General features: G+C 39.1%; 1 protein-coding gene across 2 annotated transcripts in view; it reads right to left on the bottom strand.

Moving 5' to 3' along the window:
• Positions 1-7,062: 7,062 nt before the first annotated feature.
• Positions 7,063-19,682, bottom strand: part of psme4a (proteasome activator subunit 4a) — a 47,167-nt gene continuing 34,547 nt past the window's right edge. For both annotated transcript variants that reach the window (XM_041789135.1, XM_041789136.1), the window contains 20 exons: positions 19,415-19,624; positions 19,151-19,287; positions 18,910-18,963; positions 18,690-18,819; positions 17,477-17,558; positions 17,213-17,366; positions 17,046-17,115; positions 16,821-16,946; positions 16,578-16,730; positions 15,619-15,723; positions 15,431-15,522; positions 15,220-15,351; positions 14,423-14,631; positions 14,201-14,286; positions 13,953-14,081; positions 13,002-13,157; positions 9,911-10,073; positions 9,683-9,816; positions 9,413-9,553; positions 7,063-8,129 (listed from right to left, as the gene is read on the bottom strand). In XM_041789135.1, the coding sequence (XP_041645069.1) occupies positions 9,419-9,553; positions 9,683-9,816; positions 9,911-10,073; positions 13,002-13,157; positions 13,953-14,081; positions 14,201-14,286; positions 14,423-14,631; positions 15,220-15,351; positions 15,431-15,522; positions 15,619-15,723; positions 16,578-16,730; positions 16,821-16,946; positions 17,046-17,115; positions 17,213-17,366; positions 17,477-17,558; positions 18,690-18,819; positions 18,910-18,963; positions 19,151-19,287; positions 19,415-19,624 (2,457 nt within the window). In that variant the 3' untranslated portion in view covers positions 7,063-8,129; positions 9,413-9,418. The remainder of the gene's footprint in view (positions 8,130-9,412; positions 9,554-9,682; positions 9,817-9,910; positions 10,074-13,001; positions 13,158-13,952; positions 14,082-14,200; positions 14,287-14,422; positions 14,632-15,219; positions 15,352-15,430; positions 15,523-15,618; positions 15,724-16,577; positions 16,731-16,820; positions 16,947-17,045; positions 17,116-17,212; positions 17,367-17,476; positions 17,559-18,689; positions 18,820-18,909; positions 18,964-19,150; positions 19,288-19,414; positions 19,625-19,682) is intronic.

Genomic DNA, 19,682 nt, shown 5'->3' with positions numbered 1-19,682 from the left:
TTTTCCACCTTGGTAGAGTGCTGCAAGGGATACAGTCAGATATTAGATGTTATACAGTGCAGTGGATTACATTAAAACATTTGCAGAAGTGGCAAATTTGCAGTGTAAGGTAAATTAGAAAAGGGAAGCAGGAGATCAGGGGCAGTAAAACAAGTCTCATTCCTGTAGTTAGAGACAAGCAGACTGTAGAAAGTACTGGATGATCTGGTTACTGATGATAGCTTTTGCAGCCAATCCTTGCTTGCAGTTATATTAGCCATGCCCCTGGTTATGCATTACTCATAACCAGGGGTGGAAAAAGTACCAGACAATTGCAGTCAAGTAAAAATACTGTTACTCTGGTTAGATTTACTTAAGTAGAGGTAAAGGTACTGGTCTATATATCTACTCAAGTAAAAGTCATTTAAAGTTTACTCAAAGTACTTAGGAGCTACTTTTGATACCCAGGGGGCTCTCACAATGAAATATGATCTTTCTTTAATATGCAAAAACAACAATAGAATACTAATCTGCTACCACGTTGTTTATTAAGAGTTGTGACTTAACCCCCAGAAAAATGCAACAGCTGTTTTGGAATGAAAGGAGGAATCATTCTCCCGTAGTGTTCTACTGACTGTCATGTGTCATGAAAGTCAAACTCCTGGTCATTTTCTTGTTGTCAGAAAGCTTGGACCTTCTTATTTTGGCTTTAATTTTTATTGTTTTACGTGGTACTTGATGCTTTTAAAAATGTAGTGAAGTTCAATCCTTCCCCGAAAATATACTTAAGTAATAGTAAAAGTAGTGGTTTAAAAATTACTCAAAAAAGTACAAGTACACACAAAAGCTACTCAACTACTGCAAGATGAGTAAATGTGATTACTTGTTTTCCACCCTAGCTCATAAAACAAAAAAAATGGAAGTAAAAAAAAATCACCCCTTGCAAAGTGTGAAAGATATGAACCATTCCAAATGCTTTTTTTAAGTAGGCTATTAATAGGTATTTCTGATGTAAAAATTGACTTCAGCAGCCAGTCTCATGTTGACACTCAAGGAATGAAAGTTTCTGCACTTGCGCATTGCTTTCTTTTTTGATACCTGAGGTCAGGGGTGGACTGGAAGTCTGGTATACATGGCATTTCCTGATGGGCTGACGCTTTGGGGTCAGTATGACTTATTTGTTGTTTTTTTTCTCCTCTGATCACTGGCCAGAGAGCAGTGGCAGTGACCCATTGGTTGTTTTCTTTATAAAGACAGTTTACTGGTCCAATCACATCTCAGAAGGGTCTGTCTACTTTGTATAAATCTGTTAAATAATTTGACATTAAAGAGGTTTCTTGTATCTATCTTTTGGTCAAAGAGTCAAATTATATTTACCATGATTGATTTATAAAATCAGTAAAAGAGTAAAACATCTGATAAAACTGATGTTACACTAAAGGTACATCTGAGCTAATCACTCTACCAGCAGCCATTGTTTATACTGGCTTATAGACTATGTTGTAATTCGTTCTGGAAGGTATCAGATATGCTGGTACCAGTACCAGATTTAGTTATTCATCCCATACAGAGGGATGCAAACGTCAACACAACTTGGAAGTTACTCACAGGAGTTTAATCAGTGAAATCTTACCTCTATAACTGGCAGTGTGTCTATCTGTCTGTCTGTCTGTAATTGCATGCCACAATTGCTCCAATTAGTCCTGATACCTCTCAGAAGACTTTTTGGGTGTTCTGGCTCCAAACTGTTGCCTTTAAAAAATCATAAATATGTACAGATTTTAAATAAAATCCCAAAATGTTGTGCAGAGTGTTCATTTGGGGAGAGTTGAATATGTACTTCCATTCTTTAACGAGCTTGTAAGAGAATGTAACAGAGCCATAAAACAACTGGACTTTGTTGAAACACGCCCACAAGGAAACGTATTTTAATGAGACAATACACTTGCTCCACAATCCCCTATTAAAGTAAACTCTCTTCACAGCATTCCTCCATTCTCATATTAAACCAGATAACAGAGATGTGTCGCATGTTACTGTTAGAATAGTTTACTGAGAAATCACAGTTTGATTGCCGTTTTGTCAGCTGTAGCTACCAGTGCTGCGTAAACATGTTTGCATATGGGTCTGTCTCCATTACATGGCAGGTGGGTCATGTCACTTAAACACTGAAATAAGTCAAAAGGCACACCATTAATGCCCTCCTTTTAGTGTTGTTTGCTTATCACTGCAAATTCGCTCCGATGCAGACGCAGAGCTCATATGAAGTTATTTTGGGGGAAAAACTTTCCATGCAAATTGGTCTTATTGCATTAAAGGTGCAGTGTGTAAAATTGGGACTATCAACATCTAACAGTCAATTCTGGAGTGTGATGATCAGTTCTCTGGTGATAACTGTGGGAACCAGTGAAGTTTAAAAATCAATACATGCTTAACTGTTATTTGGTTTCTTCTATGGTGCCATAGAAACAGGCAAAATGCAAAAATCCAAGATGGCAGCGTCCTTAGAGGGGACCCTCCCTTTGTATGAATAAAAGGCTTATTCTGAGTTAATTTAAAACATAAATTTAAAAAATGTGTTATCAGATGTCATCACTAATTTAGATCAATCTACTTATAAATGTTATGTTTCATTTTAACCAAGCTTGTTTTGCTAAATGCTAATAGGCTAAATATTACACACTGCACCTTTAAGCATCTAATCAAGAGGACAGTAACAGCATGCCATAAATAGCATGAAGATTAGCATACTGTCTGTGAGAGCTGATGGAAGTATGCAGCAGTTTTTACGACACACAAACTTTCCAGAGATCAGGAAACATAAAACCGATACGTAAATAAGGTTAGTAAATATTTCTTTGACATTGCAATCACTAAGCCATAACCAGAGTTAAATCAGTCTGAGACTCCCAGCTGCCGTTTTTATCCATGTGTGGCACATGACGTGTTACACATGACGTGTGGTTGTTTTCTTAGGTTTTCCTACATTCAATTAGGAAACTTAATCAGGGTGATGCTTAAGTGAACACTTCAATATATCCTTAATCATACCCATTATCTGTTATTTGTGCAGGATGCAGGCGGGATTTGACACACCTGTTGGGTGTGGGCAGGAGTGGCTGGCACGTGCTACGGAAGAGGGCAGATATGGTCGGAAATCTAGCAGGATTAAGAAAAAAGTCCTGCGCAGAGCTCTAGTTTCTTTTATTTTAATATGGTGCAGGTGCCATCAGCGTTGAGGTCAATTGCAACAAAAGGCCTCTTCATGCTAAATTGATAGTGTGACTGAAGTGTCATAATTATTGTCTTCCAGTAGCCTATTGATAGACATTTATTTGGCTGGTTTAGTCCAAACTGAGTCTACTAAGTGCAATGCAAAAATTTGTTGCGACGGGCCCCAATCTCCCCTACATAATAATCAAGAGAGCTATGCTTCTCTATATGTTAGACACAATCTACAGTCTGCTATAGCAATGCACCACTGCATTTAGCCCATTATAGCCTCTCTCACCACCTCTACCTCCAAACACAGTCACACAGCGTTCAGTGGAAAATATAACTGTTCAGTTAATGTAGCTTAGACGCTAGGATATCCAGACAATGATGTGAAAATAAAACCTACCATCTTTGATCGTGCATCCTCATCATCATTTCATGAAGCCCATCTTCATTTCAAAGCATTGAGATGGTAAGTGAACGCACCGCGGCTGTGGAAAAAAACGCATTTTCCCTAAAAATCATGTAAAACAGAAGCGTTTACGAAGATAAAACACGATCCTGCGCCTTTGTCTTTGCTTTCAAGGCGTCCATAGCTCAAATTAATGATAGAATATTCGTTTTCTTAGCGACACATCCATTCTTTTACAGGAGCGACGACTGCTGGACGTGCACTGAAAAATGAGTATGAAGTCACTGCCTACGTCTCTGAGCATGAGCATAAGCACCGCATTCAAGTCTGTAGAAGACCTCCAGTTTCTCCGCTAATTACAATAAAACAGGATGAACAAGGGAACTGAAAGACAGTTCTCTTACGCAGGCGAGTATCAAGTAGATCGTTTGATTCTCTGCGTTTTTTAATCCCCATGTCAGTGAAGTCTGCTGTCGCCTTAAAAATCATGGGGCTCATGCATTGTTGAAACAGGTGAGGTCATTTTTAGGGATAGCGCTTATTTATTAAACGGTTGAAAGGAACAATTAGACGTTGAAATGTGAAATAAAAATGTAATGATAATAATAATAATGAATTTAACATATTTTTCCCTGGTTTTCACTGCTGTCCTTGGGAACAGCAGCCCAACAACTTTGTTTCTAGGCAACATGTAGTCATGATTGTCTGCTCATATTTGAAGCAGTTCCGTCATTCTACCAAGATATGCTCCCAGTGGATTTATATTCATCCATCAAACAGTTCTGGAAAACTGGAGCAGAGGCGTTCATAGAGTGCTGAAATGGTTCCCAACCTCAGGCCTAGGACCCCTTAAGGGGGGCACAAAATGCCCTGTCCGAATTCAGGTGTGTATGCAAAAGTTTTTGTCGTATTGGCGTTGCATCCACACGGAAACAGCGTTTTGGGAGGTTTTGGGAGGCAAATCTGTAAAAGCTTACCGTTTCATCTCCGTGTGGACAGCCAACCGCATCTTCTTGAAACGATTGCGTCATACATAGCATAGCCCACTTAAGCCGCATGCGTGGGTCAAGCCAAAACAGCAATGGCAGATTACAGGGTTGTGCTAATCCTGCAGAAGCTACCAAGCTTATTATGGCTTTCACAGCAAAATCTGATGCTCCTTTACCAACACCACGAACAACAAATGGTCTTGGAGAACAGCATACACCAGATGTTCTTAGATCCACTGCGGAGAACAACCAGTAGGGCAACCAGGAGAAAGTTTGTGGCAGGTTTCTATAAGCTTCTTCTCTCTTTTGGTGCATTTGCATGGCACCATTACAGCGCCACTTACAGGCTTGGCATATAAACTACAGCATTTTCAGTCGCTTACAGAGGTTACGAGCTTACGTGTACGTTTCCTGAAACAATCCCAAGTTTACGGAAAACCTTTTCAAAAATATAATGTTTTTGTCTCTGTGTGGACAAGGCCAAAGATCTCAGGACAGGGGGCTTTGTTTGCTTTGAGCTTACCAAAAGTAGATTTACACATACACAGCAAAAACTTGAGCTTTGTCAGTGTCAAACATTTCAGAGTTGATTTAACTCAATTGAAAAGTGACTTGTCATTGCTAGTGTAAACTGGCATGAATTATAAACCATTTTGAACTTGATATACTAACAGTTGGGTAATATCCCAGTTCCATTATCAGGGGCGTAGCACAGGGGGGAAAAAGGGTACTGATACCCGGGCCCACAGTAGGGAAGGGCCCTTGAGGAGCCTGCAATAAAAAGTGTGTTTTTATCTATTTTTATTTAGTAATTAGAGTCATTATTGAATCAAAAGCGAGGACATGAATCGGTCAACAGACTAAAATTTGTATCAAATTGAGTAAAAAGAATACCGGGGAGCCTCTGCTCCTCCCTTAAAAATGTCCAAATGGTGTAATCCAAAATAATGCAAGCAAATTCAGTTTAACCATAGTAAAAATACTGCTCTTAAATTGGGAAATTATGCTTCAAAAATAAATTTAAATGCATATATATTTGTAAAAATGATGCAACATTTGTTGCTTGGCTAACCATTTAAGGAGGGACTGTGTAATATTCTTTCTGGGGTCCCAAAATTCCTAGCTACACCCCTGTCTATTATTAGTCAAGAACAAATAAATGATGAACAAAAGAAAAAAACTTTTGTTTTATCCTTGGCGGCAACAACTGCAAGCGAGTGTTTGTGATAACTGGCATTAAGTCTTTCACATCCTTGTGGAGTAATTTTGGCCCATTCTTCTTTGCTGAATTGTTTTAGTTCAGCCAGATTGGAGGGTTTTCCAACATGAATCGCCTGTTTAAGTCCAGACTTTGACTAGGCCAGACCAAAACCTTCATTTTGTGTTTATTTAAGCCATTCAGAGATGGTCTTGCTGGTGTGTTTCGGATCATTGTCCAGCTGCATAACCCAAGTGTGCTTGAGCTTAACGTTGCAAACTAATCTGGACATTCTCCATCAGGATTTTTCTGGTAGAGAGCAGAATTCATTGTTCCATCAATTACTGCAAGTGGTTAAGGTCACACTACCACCAACATGTTTGACTGTTGGTATGATGTTCTTTAATGAAATACTGTGTTAGTTTTACTCCAGGTGTAAAGGGGAACACACCTTCCAAAAAGGTCAACTTTTGTCTTGTCAGTTTACAGAATATTTTAACAAACGTCTTTGGGATCATCAGGATGTTTTTAGTCAAATATGAGACGAGCCTTTGTGTTCTTTTTGGTCAGCAGTGGTTTTGGCCTTGGAACTCTCCCATGGATGTCATTTTGCCAGGTCTCCCTCTTATTCTTTAATCGTGAACATGGATGAGTCGTTGATACACTCTTGAATAATTCTTGTAGGCTGGCCACTCCTAAAGGGTTCACAACTGTTCCAAGTTTTTCTCCATTTGTGGATACTGGCTCGCACTATGAAGTCCCAAAGTCTTAGAAAAGGCTTTGCATCCCTTTCCAGACAGATGTCAGTGACTTCGATTCTCATCTGTTTTGAATTTCTTTATATGGTGCCATGATGTGTGGCTTGTCAAGATCTTTTAGCCTACTTCATTTTTTCAGACAGGTTCTATTCAAGGGATTTATTGAGTCTACAGGTCTGGCAGTAATCAGGCCTGAGTGTGGCTGGTGAAATTGAGTTTAGCTTTCCAAAAAATGTGGTTAATCACAGTTAATTCATGTTTTAAAAAGGGGAGGGAATAACTTTTCACACAGGTGTGTTTGGATTGCTTTTTCCCCTTAATAAATTAAATCACCATTTAAAAACTACATTTTGTACTTACTTGGGTTATCTTTGTCTTATATTACAATTTATTTGATGATCTGAAACATTTAAGTGTGAAAAAATATGCATAAAAAGGAAATCAGGAAGGGGGCAAATACTTTTTCACAGCAGTATAAATAAAAACATTAATACAAGTGTTTTGTTACAAACAATTTATTTTCATCTCATTCAATAGGCAAACAGTACATCTAAAAAATCACTGCAGTTTTGGCACTACACTATACACAAGTGAGGTAACTAAATGCTTCAATGCTTGGACTGATTTCAAGTCATCAGAGGAAAACATATGCAAACCAAAATAATTTCATCTCATCTTGCTGGGTTTTAGAAAAAGATCAACATAATAACCAAGGATAACAGGGGACAGGTCACAATAATGGACAGGCGGTGTGGTTACCTTCTTGCATTGAGACACATGAAACGGTAATCAAACTGTGCTCAGGTCCTCACAGCAAACGCTTCACACATCACTGCAGCGGGGAGCTTGCCCTCTCCCTTTCTTTGCCAAGGTAGATGAAAATAAGCTCCACTGCTAAAATCTCAGTTGTCTACTAAATTTCTGAAATACTTTCTATGAAAAAAATGAAAAAAAAAATTAGCACTTCAAAAAAAAAAAAAAAAAAAAAAGAGGTAAATAAATAAATAAATATGTTTGTGCATATTTGCTATACGATGACATACACATTCATGATGCATATAATCATATAGATCAAACTGCCACACAAACATTGTGTGTTGCATGATTAAGTCTAACCTAAAGCAACCAATTCTCTGTGGCTTCAAACAAATACTCCACTACTGGAATACAGAGCATGTCCTACATTGGACAACGTGTTGGCTCAGAGTTGAAACTTGGGAAAGAATCCTGAGAAATGTGTGGGACACAGGCAGATGTCTTCAAGCATCCCGTAAACGCACACGCACACAACCACACGTGCACATGCATACAAACAAACAAAAAAAAAGGAAGAAAAAAACTGTACAGAAATGTTACAAACTGCAGGTCATCCATCCCTGCTATGATTGATCCTTAAATATTAAGTATAGTAGAAATGTAAATGAGCTAAATACATAAATACACAACTTTTCAGTTCTCAGTGCCACAGCTCAGTTGCTTTTTGTGACACTTCTCTTCAAGAATGATGCTGTCTTCCAACGAACCTGGAATCTCCACAACAATGCAGGCTGGTTTGTGTTGTTCTGGGTTGTCCAAAACTGGAACACAAACAATTTGCAAGGTAAAGAGGAGGCTAAGGACTTCCTTCAGATTATAATCATAACAGAAATGTTATTACCAGTGTTTTGGGAATGATACTGTAAAATCCAGTGTTCAAGATACACTTTTAAAACCTATTTGAGCCAGAGTAGTTACTAATACCAAGAAGGTTGAGCACATAAACCCCGTCTTTGGCCTAAATACCTCCTAGACCTACTTGCACCATTTGAGGCACCCAGAACCCTCAGAAGAACTTCAGCCCTTAACACTCCTGTCTCCTTCACTGGCTCATACTTAAACACAGAGCTGATGGAGGAAACAGGAGTATCAATGGGCTGAAGTTTTAGTGTGAAAAAAAAGAGACAGAAGTAAACATTTTCAAGAGGCAGATAAACATGGAAAAAGGGAAATAGAAATATCATTTTGAAAAGGCTCTCCTTTTTCCTGCTGCGCTTGTAAGCAGGACACGGGGCTAACTTTTACCTTACTGTTTTTAAAGTAACTAAGTTTTAACCTCTTAAAATTAGTTTTCTTGTGTCACTTTATTGTCACACATTAAAACTAGTTATGACCTACATGACTAGTTCTTCAGATTTGTTTTGTCCAATGAAAAGTTGACTTTAAACTGAACATCAATTAAGGAAAGGAAAGGTATTTCTTTTTTATGTTAACAGTTATTCTTGACAAAAGCTGGTACCATCCAAAATCTATTTGAAGAGGTCAGACCAAGAAGCAGTTGGAAAATAGAATTGGCTAATCAAATTGGAGTCAATGCGTCTCTGGTTTAAGTGCTATAAGAGCACAAAATTGTGTAAAGAAAAACATTTTTCACAGATTAAGCCTGTTAATTTTTGCTCTCCAAGTGCACTAGATTCATATTAGCTTTAAAATGTACACATTTTTCTCACAGGGGAGCATGCCCTCAACCTCCCTAGAAAGGTCAGAGTGCATATGATCAGAGGGGTGCCACCTCTGCCTCAATTTGAGTTAGGAAAAGCCCTGCAAGGTAATCATCTGCTCTGCAATTAAATTTCTATCGTGCAATTTTCACCTTTTTGGCACTAAGGTGTTGCATTTTCTGATTGTTTTCTACTTTATTTAATGAAAATAAAAGCTTTATGTCTTTTACTGTAAATTAGACAGAGACAAGTAAGACATGAAAAATGTACAAAGACTGTTAAAGGACATCTCTCTTACCCTCTCAGTTCCTTAACAGATTTATATTGAAAACTGCTTCTCAATGACAATTAAATAGGAAGTTGTATGTTTTTTGATGTATTACCAGGTTTTAGGCATAGTAGCATGGAGAGACCAGCAGGTCAGTCAGAACCAGCAGCTGGTCATCTGTAAACTGCTGTTTGTGTTGCTGCCAGTTGTCGTGGTGAGTCCGTCGGAAGTTTGATAGTGTTTTCTTCACAGTCATCTGAAAATATTGCAAAACAAAAAAAACATGTTGCAGCTCAAAGAGTAATTAGCAACACATAGTTTTTGATGCTGTTAAAAGAAAACCCCACTGCGCTGATAAAAGGTGTTCAAACATGACTATACATACTTCAATGGGTTGTGTGTCATTAAGGTGAGCACTCAGGTCCATCAGCAGCTGAGGCATCCAGGTGGGTACGTCATACGGGCTGGAGAGAATGCAAGCGCTTAAACCCAGAACACCAGCATGGCGCCGCACGAGATCTACGACAAACGTGATAGGACGGATTTAATCAAAATGACATTTAGTGTTTAATTTCCAATTATATACCAATTTAATCCAGTTTGGGTTCCTCACCAGCAGAGGGTATAGTGTCCACTATTGAGCCGAGCTCCCGCTTTCTCTTTTTAGGCAAACAAGTCTTACAGAGAGCCTCGAAATGTGCCTGCATGGGGGTGTCCATGGACAGAAAATTGCACTGGAGGAAGCCACTAAGTGTAGTGGCCGCCATTTCTCTGACCTGTTTAAACAGAGGCAGAAAGAAAACATGGAGAAACTGAGTTAAAGTGGCAGTGAGCAACACGAACATTTCAACAGAAAATCCTCTCTATGCTTCCTCATATTAGAAGAGATCTATCAAATGTTCGCAGCCATCGAGCAAACGGGTACATCTCAAAAAATTAGAATATCATGCAAATGTTCACTTTTCTTGTGATTTACTTCAGAAATGTATATTAAAGGTTCATCTTTCAAAGCTCTTGAAAATCTAAAATCCATGAGCTCAAAATATGAGAATATTTTGGAAAAGTCCAATTTACACAGGTTTCCTGACATTCTCTCACTCTGGTTCAGTTCACACAACCATAATCATAGGGAAGACTGCTGACTTGACACCCTCCACAATGAGAGTAAACCAAAGAATGTCACTGCTGAAAGGGCAGGCTGATCTCAGAGACTCTATTAAAGCATATTTATGGAAAGTTGCCTGGAAGGAAGAAGTGTGGTAACAAAAGGAGCACAAGCAAGGATGAGCTAAGCCTTCGGAGAAGAGAAAAAGATACGGATCGTTGCTCAGTGGTCCAAAGTCCTATTTCCAGAAGAAAGTAAATTCTGAATTTCATCTCGAAATCAAGGTCCCAGAGTCTGGAGGAAGATCAGATAGGTCAAAAATCCAAGGCGCTTGAAGTCCTGTGTTTTCAGTTTCTACAGTCAGGGATGGTTTTGGGTGCCATGTCATCTGCTTTACATCTAAATCTTTAAATTAGAGATGTACTGAATCTAAAAATTAGGGCGAATGCTGAAACCACTGTTTAAACTAACAGTTCAGCTGATGACCGAAATCAATGCCAAAGTTTTTTCATCTCTTCTTTTGGTGCAATACCCCCACATGCCGACATGTTTAACCATGAAAACAGATCACTGTTTGTCCAACAGGTCACATCGTCTGTTCAACAATAAATCTCTTCCCTAAGTCAGCTGTTAATTGTGCTAAATCCCAGAATTAAACTGATAAGGCACAACAGATCTGCAACTGACATCAATTCAAGAAAAGTGCTGAGTATCAAGTAGCAGGGAGGATATTTCCTTACTGGCAATAGCCTGAGAATATGGATCTTCATGCAAGCTGTTCGAGTAAGGTCACACCTTTATAACAAGCAAAATCCAACAGCTGTTTTGTGATAAGGAATCATTCTCTTGTCATTTCCTTCTATCATGTGTTGTCAAAGCCAAATAGCTGGCCAGTTTCATGTTATTGACTGAAAACTAGAACTTCCTCCTTTTTCGACTTATAGTTTTTGGCACTTTCAAAATGTACTCAAAAAGTGCAAGTACACTGAAACACTGCTCAACCACAGCAATTTCAGTAAATGTAATTAGTTACTTTCCACCCCTGGTACCCTTGGATTAAAATAAAGTTTAAAGTAAGGGTTGACCAATATTAGTTTTTCAGGGGCGATGTCGATTATGAGTAGTGCGTGTGACTGATAATCGAAATTTGGTACTGATATTGTCATGGAAACCAAAATGTACTCAATGTGGCAGCATGAGAAACAGCAAAGAGCGACAATGTAGCAGTAGAAAACAGGAAGTGATGCAGTACACTCCCTATTTCAGTCCATCCCAGGCTTAAATGTCAGTTAGCTGGTAATTGTGTGACATCAAACTAGTCAGATAGTGTTGTACATATATGAGACAGTGGAGAGTGAAAACAAAACCAGAACGGTTTTTTATCGGTAAGATAAAATGCAGACAGCAATTATTGAGTAAATACCAAATATATCGGCCAGGCCAATTATTGCTCTAGCCCTGGTTTGAAGGAAACAAACTGCTGTGAATCAAATGTCCTGTTCCTTATCATTTACAATAAAGCCAAGCATTTCTTGTTAATGTGTTGCTCTGAAAAATTGAAGCTAATGTAAAATATTTACACTCCCTTAGTTTTGGCCAACTTGTCCAATAAGAATGTACTTCACAGGTGTTCTACATCATAATCTGTCATTTATAACTAAACCCTTGCAGCACCTCTACCATCCCTTTTTCTTTCCTTATTAACACATAAAATCCTCAGCATGTTACAGACAGCCTCTTTGTGCACTGTACAAGACATGTCCATGCAAAAATATCATTAAGCAGGGTGTTTTTCAAGTGTTTGGATGGAAGTAGCAGCCAGCTGTTGACCAGGAGGATGGACATCTATGTGCGTGGGGGCAGGGAGCTTCTATATAACACAAGCGAAAATGTATTGCTGCGTATTTTTTATCTGCAAACAGAGAAAATCCAAGCATGAAAGGTAAACTTTTGGGGGTTTTATGCAGGTCTTTGCTCCCTAGAGAAATGGTTCCTGATGTTATATTTATATTTTATCTCACCTTTTCCCTTAGAGGTTAGTGCAGCATGGGTACTAAGCAGTACTTTAAGTGTGTTTTTGCACCATGTTCAGGTAGTTAAAATCATTTTAACATGTAAATTTGTCAAATAAAAATGATTCTAAAGAATGGAGGGCAATCAAAGTGTCATACATTTAAAGCCTATAAATTAGACTGAGGTGAGCTTAAGAGGCCAAATAAAAAATGGCCTCTTCCATCCAACCCCCACTTCTCCTTTGTCTCAACTCTATTCCTCTCATCCTCCCTCAATCTGGACGTTATCTCCATAGCAACAGATTACTGCAGCCTGTGGTTGCCATAGAAACAGCTAGAGGACTGGAGGGGGGGAAGTACAGTGCAGGGCCAGGAGGAGTGCTGAATCACTACAGTGAAGCCTGCTAGCATAAACAAGCATGCATTGGCCAAAAGCTATGAGATGGTTATATAATCAGACCATCGCATGTCTGCTCATCTTCCAAACATCTTCCAGGGAAGACATCGTCAGAGTGACTACGTGTTTCAACTTTATATTTTCAGTGGTTTTAGTGGTTTAGCAGTTGTGAATTAGCAGGTTCTGTTACCTCCAGCTGCTCGTCCTCCAACAACTGTATGACCAGCGCTCGCACGTCATCCACTGCTTTCTGGTCACTCATGAAGGTGAACAGGTTGTAGAAAACCATTATTTGGAGGTATGTGAGCACTGTGTAGCGAGCATGCCAAGAGCTGCTGCCAGCAATCTGCAACACACAACAAATATTACATTTGAACAACATATTCTGAGCCTAGGTTTTAACAGTCCCTGTAACTGTTAACCACATATTACAGATCATCTTGGTATTGAAGCCCCTCTTTAATAATACTTTCTATCTAAAATAGAATAGCTTTAATGTCATTGCACATTGTACAGTAAAATTTGATTTGCCTCTCTTAAAAACAAGGGAGAACAAAGAAAACATACTGAAAACTCAGTTACATTCTTATAACATTAAAATTTAGACATTAATATTATTATGCATATTAAAAGCAAGGACAAAGATAGAAGTTTTCCATAGTTGTCAAGGCATATTGCACATGAATTGTTATCATTGTTGTTGCACGGGATACTTCAAGCAGCAACTTACCTAAACTCAGCTGGTACTACACTTAAAATGTCAGTTGTGGCTTAAACTCTGTCCTAAATTAAATTAAACCAGTTCACATTTGAACTTAAACTTGGCTGGGGTAACCCTTCCAGGGCTTTTGATGTCTGCACGTTCTAATCTGCAATTTATTTGGGTTCTCATTTGAAGTGCAATTTGTTTTATTAATACAAACTCCCCAGAGACTTCTTCTAAATAACTTGAGTCACTTCTTTTAAGTTCATTTGTATTCTCCAGAGATGTGAACACCATTGTAAAGAATTTATTAAGTCAAAAATTAATTTAACAAGGAATGTAAACCTTGAAAGAACTACATTCAGATATCAATTTTCATGGGCATTGTTTTGCTTATTAAACGTGTACATTTAAAGAATGGAAATGGAGATAACTGACCTCCTGCAGGGCACTGAGGACCATGGGGATCTGCTCTGAGTAGAGGAGTCCCTGAGACATCAGGGACAGGCAGGTCTTTGCATCTCTCTTCAGTTCATCATAGCTGTCATCATTCTCTACAGGAGCAATCTGGGAGAAAGGACAGAGTTAGATTAACAGGGCAGAAGGATGCATTTCAGCCCTCACAAGCATAAAGACTAAATAAATTAAGACAGTGATTTGGCTTTAAAAAAAAGTTAGTTTTTCACCTTGAAGAGCAGCGGGAGCAACCGTAGTTGTTCTGAAACAGCAGTGGAGAACGAGCGACCAGCGCTTGCAATCAGCCACTTCAGCACTGCACACAAAGAGATGATTCAAAAACACGCTTAAAAAACTGCCTTCACCTTGTGCTTAAAATTATCTCCTTACTGTTTCAACTAAACCTAAACTATACGATATTCACTGTGATTTTGTTTTGATTCTTGACCAACCTGTTTTGAGAAGCTTGATGGCTTGCGTCCGCTCATCTTGCTCTCCCACCTCATTCTCCTCAATCACATGGTTCTGGATCTCCTCGTCACCCTCTGTTAAAGGCTTCAGCTGCACCAGAATTCGCTCGGTGAAGTCTGAGATGCGCGGGGAGGTGGTGGGCTGAGTGTACGGCAGGTTGACATCAATCATGAAGATGTACGTGAGCACGCTGGAAGGTAAACAGAAAGGATTTAACAACACAAGAAAATGACTAACTCTTGATAAAACTGATCAAAGCTTGTCAGTGATTTGTTCAGATCACCCCTCATAGTTCAGGCTGTCTGTGGTCCTCTTCTCTTTTTCTGCATTTCGCTCTATCCCTTTCCAACCCCATCATGTCAGATGGCTGTTAAACATTAGTCTGGTTCTGATTGAGTTTCTGAAGTTTTCTGAATGTTGAAATATTTTTATTAAAATTTTCTGAGATTTTTATACAGAATGAGCAAACAGAAAAAATGACCCGGTTTTACAACTGCCCTTTAGTCCGGTCCTCATTAAAACAGTTTCTAGAGGACAGAGCTACTCCCTGGAACGGATAGTAGATGTGTAACATTTATCTCCCAAGATTTGCTTTGTGTGTGTAACCAAGACTTCTGGAAAGCTGGGCTCACACACACACCACTCTGTGAATGAACCCAAATGCTGACAGAACCAGTTATGTGATCAAACCATGAGATCTGCAACACAATCCACCAACACAAATAAGCTATGGTGACAACAGTATATTTCCTTTGTGAAGGGTTGTTAAAATTCTTACCTGCCGATGCGTTCCCGTACATTCTTGTAGACCTGTGTGAGTTTGGGCTCAAGGTATTGTAGCAGCCTGTGGAGCAACTCTGGAACACGCCACTCCTGCTGAGCCAGGCCGCCCTGCAGAACGTACAGACGACTGGGAGAGAGAAAGAAGCACAATCAATCCCGTTTCAGTCACATCAGTGTCTGCATTAGGCATCAGCCTTTCTACTCACCAGGCATCGACAAAGGAGCCCCCCTCCCCATTGACAGGAGACTCCATTAGCATCTCAAACAGCCAGTGGAGCTTGCGTGGGTCTCGGCTCTCCTGTATGAGATAGAAATGACGTCATAAAGATAAGTTATGCTGGTTTAAATGATGATGGGATAGAGACATGATGGCGAGAAACAAACAGAAGCTTACACAGGCTGTGGCGATGCAGGTACCCCAGTCTGCATATGTCTCTATCGTGATGTTGGACAGAGCAATACGGAGCAAAGGACACAGAAACTCCCAGAGTGTATCAACCTGTAAAATTTCAGATGTCAAGTTATGTGGTAGAGAATACACCCACTAATAAATTTAGAAAAAGATTGCGAAACATGGACATGATCAAAGTAGACCTTTCTTTAAGAAGTGCCTACACCCTGACAAAGTTTAAGCCTAATATGTTGGGGCTTGTTTTAAGGTCTATATGGCTATACTATGGCAATAAAGGCATCTCAAGTGAAGAGAAAGAAAGTACCTTGTAGTTTTTCTTTGCATGCTTTAGACAATATTCTATCAATGTACTGTATAGTGATACTTATATTCTAGCAGGTTTGCTAGCCCAACTGAGAACTTAATACAAATGGGAGTTACATTTTTTGTCAGGAGAGGACTGTTATAACAAGGTGGGCTGTACGAATTTTTAAGCTGACAATAACTGAATTAAGACATATCTTAGTCAAAGTGTCTTCCAAGAATGAAGAAAAAGAAGACTTTTTAAGACAATTTATAGCCTTAAACTTCAAAAGAACAACTTAATACATTTAAAGACTTTTCAGGGATCCATGGGAACCCAACATAAATGTGGTTTGTGTTTCACTTCTACCATATCAAATTCAAAAAATTAGGTTATATGACAGCCCTACATTAAATTAACTTTATGAGTCCAGCAAGCACTTCCATCTCTACAATTTTTATGTTTTCCTTTTAATCATATTACTGATACTTGGCACTGAGCTCAACCTGCAACACATAATGAACTCATGGAACAGAGTGCTGCTGACTCTACCAGCTGTGTTGATGGTTCATGTTAAGACTGAAGGAGAGAGGATGACTCTGGACTGTAACAAACTGATTAAACATATATATGTGTATACAGGTATACACATCTATACCTTTGAGTAGCTCCAGTGCTTGCAGCCTCTGATCAGACCAGAGATAATCTCTGCAACACAACGCTGCTTGCTCTCATGAGAGTCAGCCACCAGGCGCTCCATGTGCGGCCGCAGCAGAGGAAGAAAGGCATCGCTGAAGTTGCGGAACAATCCCTGGAAGACGAGGAGAGGGAAACTGATTAATTTCTTTGCAGCTGGCATTAATAGTTTCCTGTGTTCAACGCTCCCTGTGAGGGGTCTCACCTTGAACAAACAGAACCGTCGAGGACTAAACTTGTCTTTGCCTTTACGATCCTCGAGAGAGAGAAACTCAATGAACTGGTTGATGAACACTGGGTCTGAGAAATGGTCAAAGATGATCTGCTCCCGCTGTAAGAAGTAAATAGTAAAAATCTTGTTAACACAAAGTAAACATTTAACACCACAACCTTATTTATTGCGCTTGTTCTCTTTTACTCTCTTACAGACCTCAGTCATTTCCTCTCTGGGTAGGTTCTGTTTGGGCTGCTCCTCCAGTGGTGCATAGATCATCAGTTTTCTAAGACAAGAAAAAGATAATAGTAAACAAGCACATCAGGAGAAACAAACAGTCAAATATTCAGAACTCAGATACACAGGGGTGATAAAATAAGTACCTAGGCCAGCAGTAGTATCCCCAGTGCGTCTTCTCCACAAACACACAGCTGTCCCAGTCCTGCTGTGTGCGCGGCAGGTTGCTGCCATTATACTGGAGCCACTGATTGTCTTGGCGGTCTCCAGCTACCATACCACTCAGCAGTTTGTCTCCACCTACCAAATACAAGCAGAATATTTTTGAAGGAATTATTTATCTCTATAAATATCATGTAAAACTGATCTTGAGACGGTACTGTTCATACACAAAACTCTTTGATACTTACAAAGCTCAGAGGGGCTGACAGGGACTTTCTTGTGGGGTCTTTTTATTTGCTTCATTATCCCAGCCACTGCTGATATCGCCACCTTAAGGAGAAAGAAACATAATATTTTTTTTACATTTTGACACAATACTAGTTAACATCAAGCAATTTGGAAACTTCTTAAAACCACAGGTAGTTATAGTTATAGTAACAACAGTTATATTATAGTTATTATAAAATAATTAAATAACTAAAATAACCTCCACAACATTTAATATTTAACATTTTTAGTGCTCTGTACTGTTTATAATAGCCATGAATTGAAGTATGCTTGTCACTGACTCTCACTGAAGCTGGAATACTACTACTACTATTACTTTTGCTCTCCAACCTGCTCATTAGAAGAATCACTATACATGTTCCAAAATTACATATACAGGTAATAGTTCTGAAATAAAAATAAAGATTTTCCTTAAATTAATGTATACTCAGAATAAAATATTTCCTCTGACTAAAAAAAGGGTAAGCTGTGATACGCTATATTTTCCTATTCCTCCTTTCAGAACTTTTTATTGGTATCAGTGTTTGAGCTGTGATGTGACACTCCAAGTCAAAAGCCTAATGCTCAGGACACAGAGAAAACCATTTAGGGACATCACAGTCTCTCTTCTCTGCGCTTTGCCTGTCTAAAACAGATACCAACGTTACAGTGTCTCTTTATGATGATGATAAAAATGCTTTGGGAAACTTCTAGGGATTTAAATAGTGTGGTACCTGTGCGAAGTACAGACACAAAATAGTTGGCAGAAAGAAGTGCCATTTCAGCAGTAATCAAACAGAAACAAACAGGATTGCTAACTGGCTAGCACTTCTAGGTTTAGTTACCTGGCTGTGATAGACTCTAACCTGCCTCAAAATAATAAGTATTTTTTCACTTTATGAACAAGACAGAGACTATGGCAGTATTTTCTTTAATATTTCAAACATGTCTCTTTATAAACCAGCCTATAAGCCTTGGTTATCATATTACACCCTTTTACATTATGCTGCTTTTGAAAATAAAGTGACTGGTAGATTTTTCAATCCACCAGCCACAGTGGTACATAGATGAAGAAGTTAATTTCTCTTCCTGTTGGGAACTACTGGTTTAGAGCGCCGATGTGGTAACAAAAGTATCTGAGTATTTCGAATTTTGACAACCTTATTTTGGTTTGTGTTTGTGTGTATGGCACACCTTGCGGACGTAGAGGGAGTCGTGGTTGAGGCTTTTGACGAAGAACGTGACAGCAGCTGGTGGGAGTTGGTGGTCATCCCTCAGCAGCAACGATAGGAAGCCAATTGAAATGTGTTCAAACTTCCAAGGCCTGAAAACAAAAAAACAACACAAAATTGGCATTAGAGATTGTAATAATATTAATATTTACCTAATTTGGTTTGAATTTAAGTTAACCTACATGTTTCTGTTGTCAATGCACTCCAGCAGGTCATCAATGAGCTGTTTATATTTCCTGCAAAAAAGTGAATAATATCAGTATTTGTATTTGTCTTTTGATGTGATGTAATGTTGTTTGATACGGCTGAATGATAATAAAGCCACCTGGCTCGTCAAGTTAAGCCACTTTACACTTAACAAGTATTTAACTGTGCTGCAAGGTCTTTAACGTGGCACAGGTTCTTTGTCTGGTGTAGACTTACTCGACAGACTCAGAGTTTTTGAGCTCCTGCCTCTTCAGACCCTCTGCTACTTCATCCTCAGAGGGAACTGGCTCCAAAGGGAGAGGATTTCCAGTAATCATAAGTTGTTTGGCCACAGCACAGCACGCAGCAGGAATCTAAATGGAAGACAAGATTAAACATTAAGTATTAGACATTGTTTCTTACATGAGGCCAGGCAGGACTTTGCAAGATACTACTCTTAATTTGAACCTTTTGTGAAATAGTTATTAACAGTTTCCTTACAGAGAAGTCAATGCCGATGGTCTCATACTGGCGATGGATTTTGTCTGCAAGGTCATCAAAGAGGCGCACAATGGAGGGCTTCTCCAGAGACATGGCAGAGCTGAGACCGGAGCGGACGATTGCAGGCCATGTCAAAGCGATGCACTCCCAGTCGTGCAAATTTGCCAGGCACACTCCGCTGTGATTCCCAAGAAGACAGTACAAGGCACCCTGGAGATATGCAAAGAATTTAAAGTTTATGTAAACCTTTGCATTGAGAGTTTCTATG

This window comes from Cheilinus undulatus, linkage group 6, assembly GCF_018320785.1.
Source record: "Cheilinus undulatus linkage group 6, ASM1832078v1, whole genome shotgun sequence".
NCBI lineage: Eukaryota > Metazoa > Chordata > Actinopteri > Labriformes > Labridae > Cheilinus > Cheilinus undulatus.
Note: the sequence above shows the minus strand (reverse complement) of the source record. Positions and strands in the feature narration are given on the sequence as shown.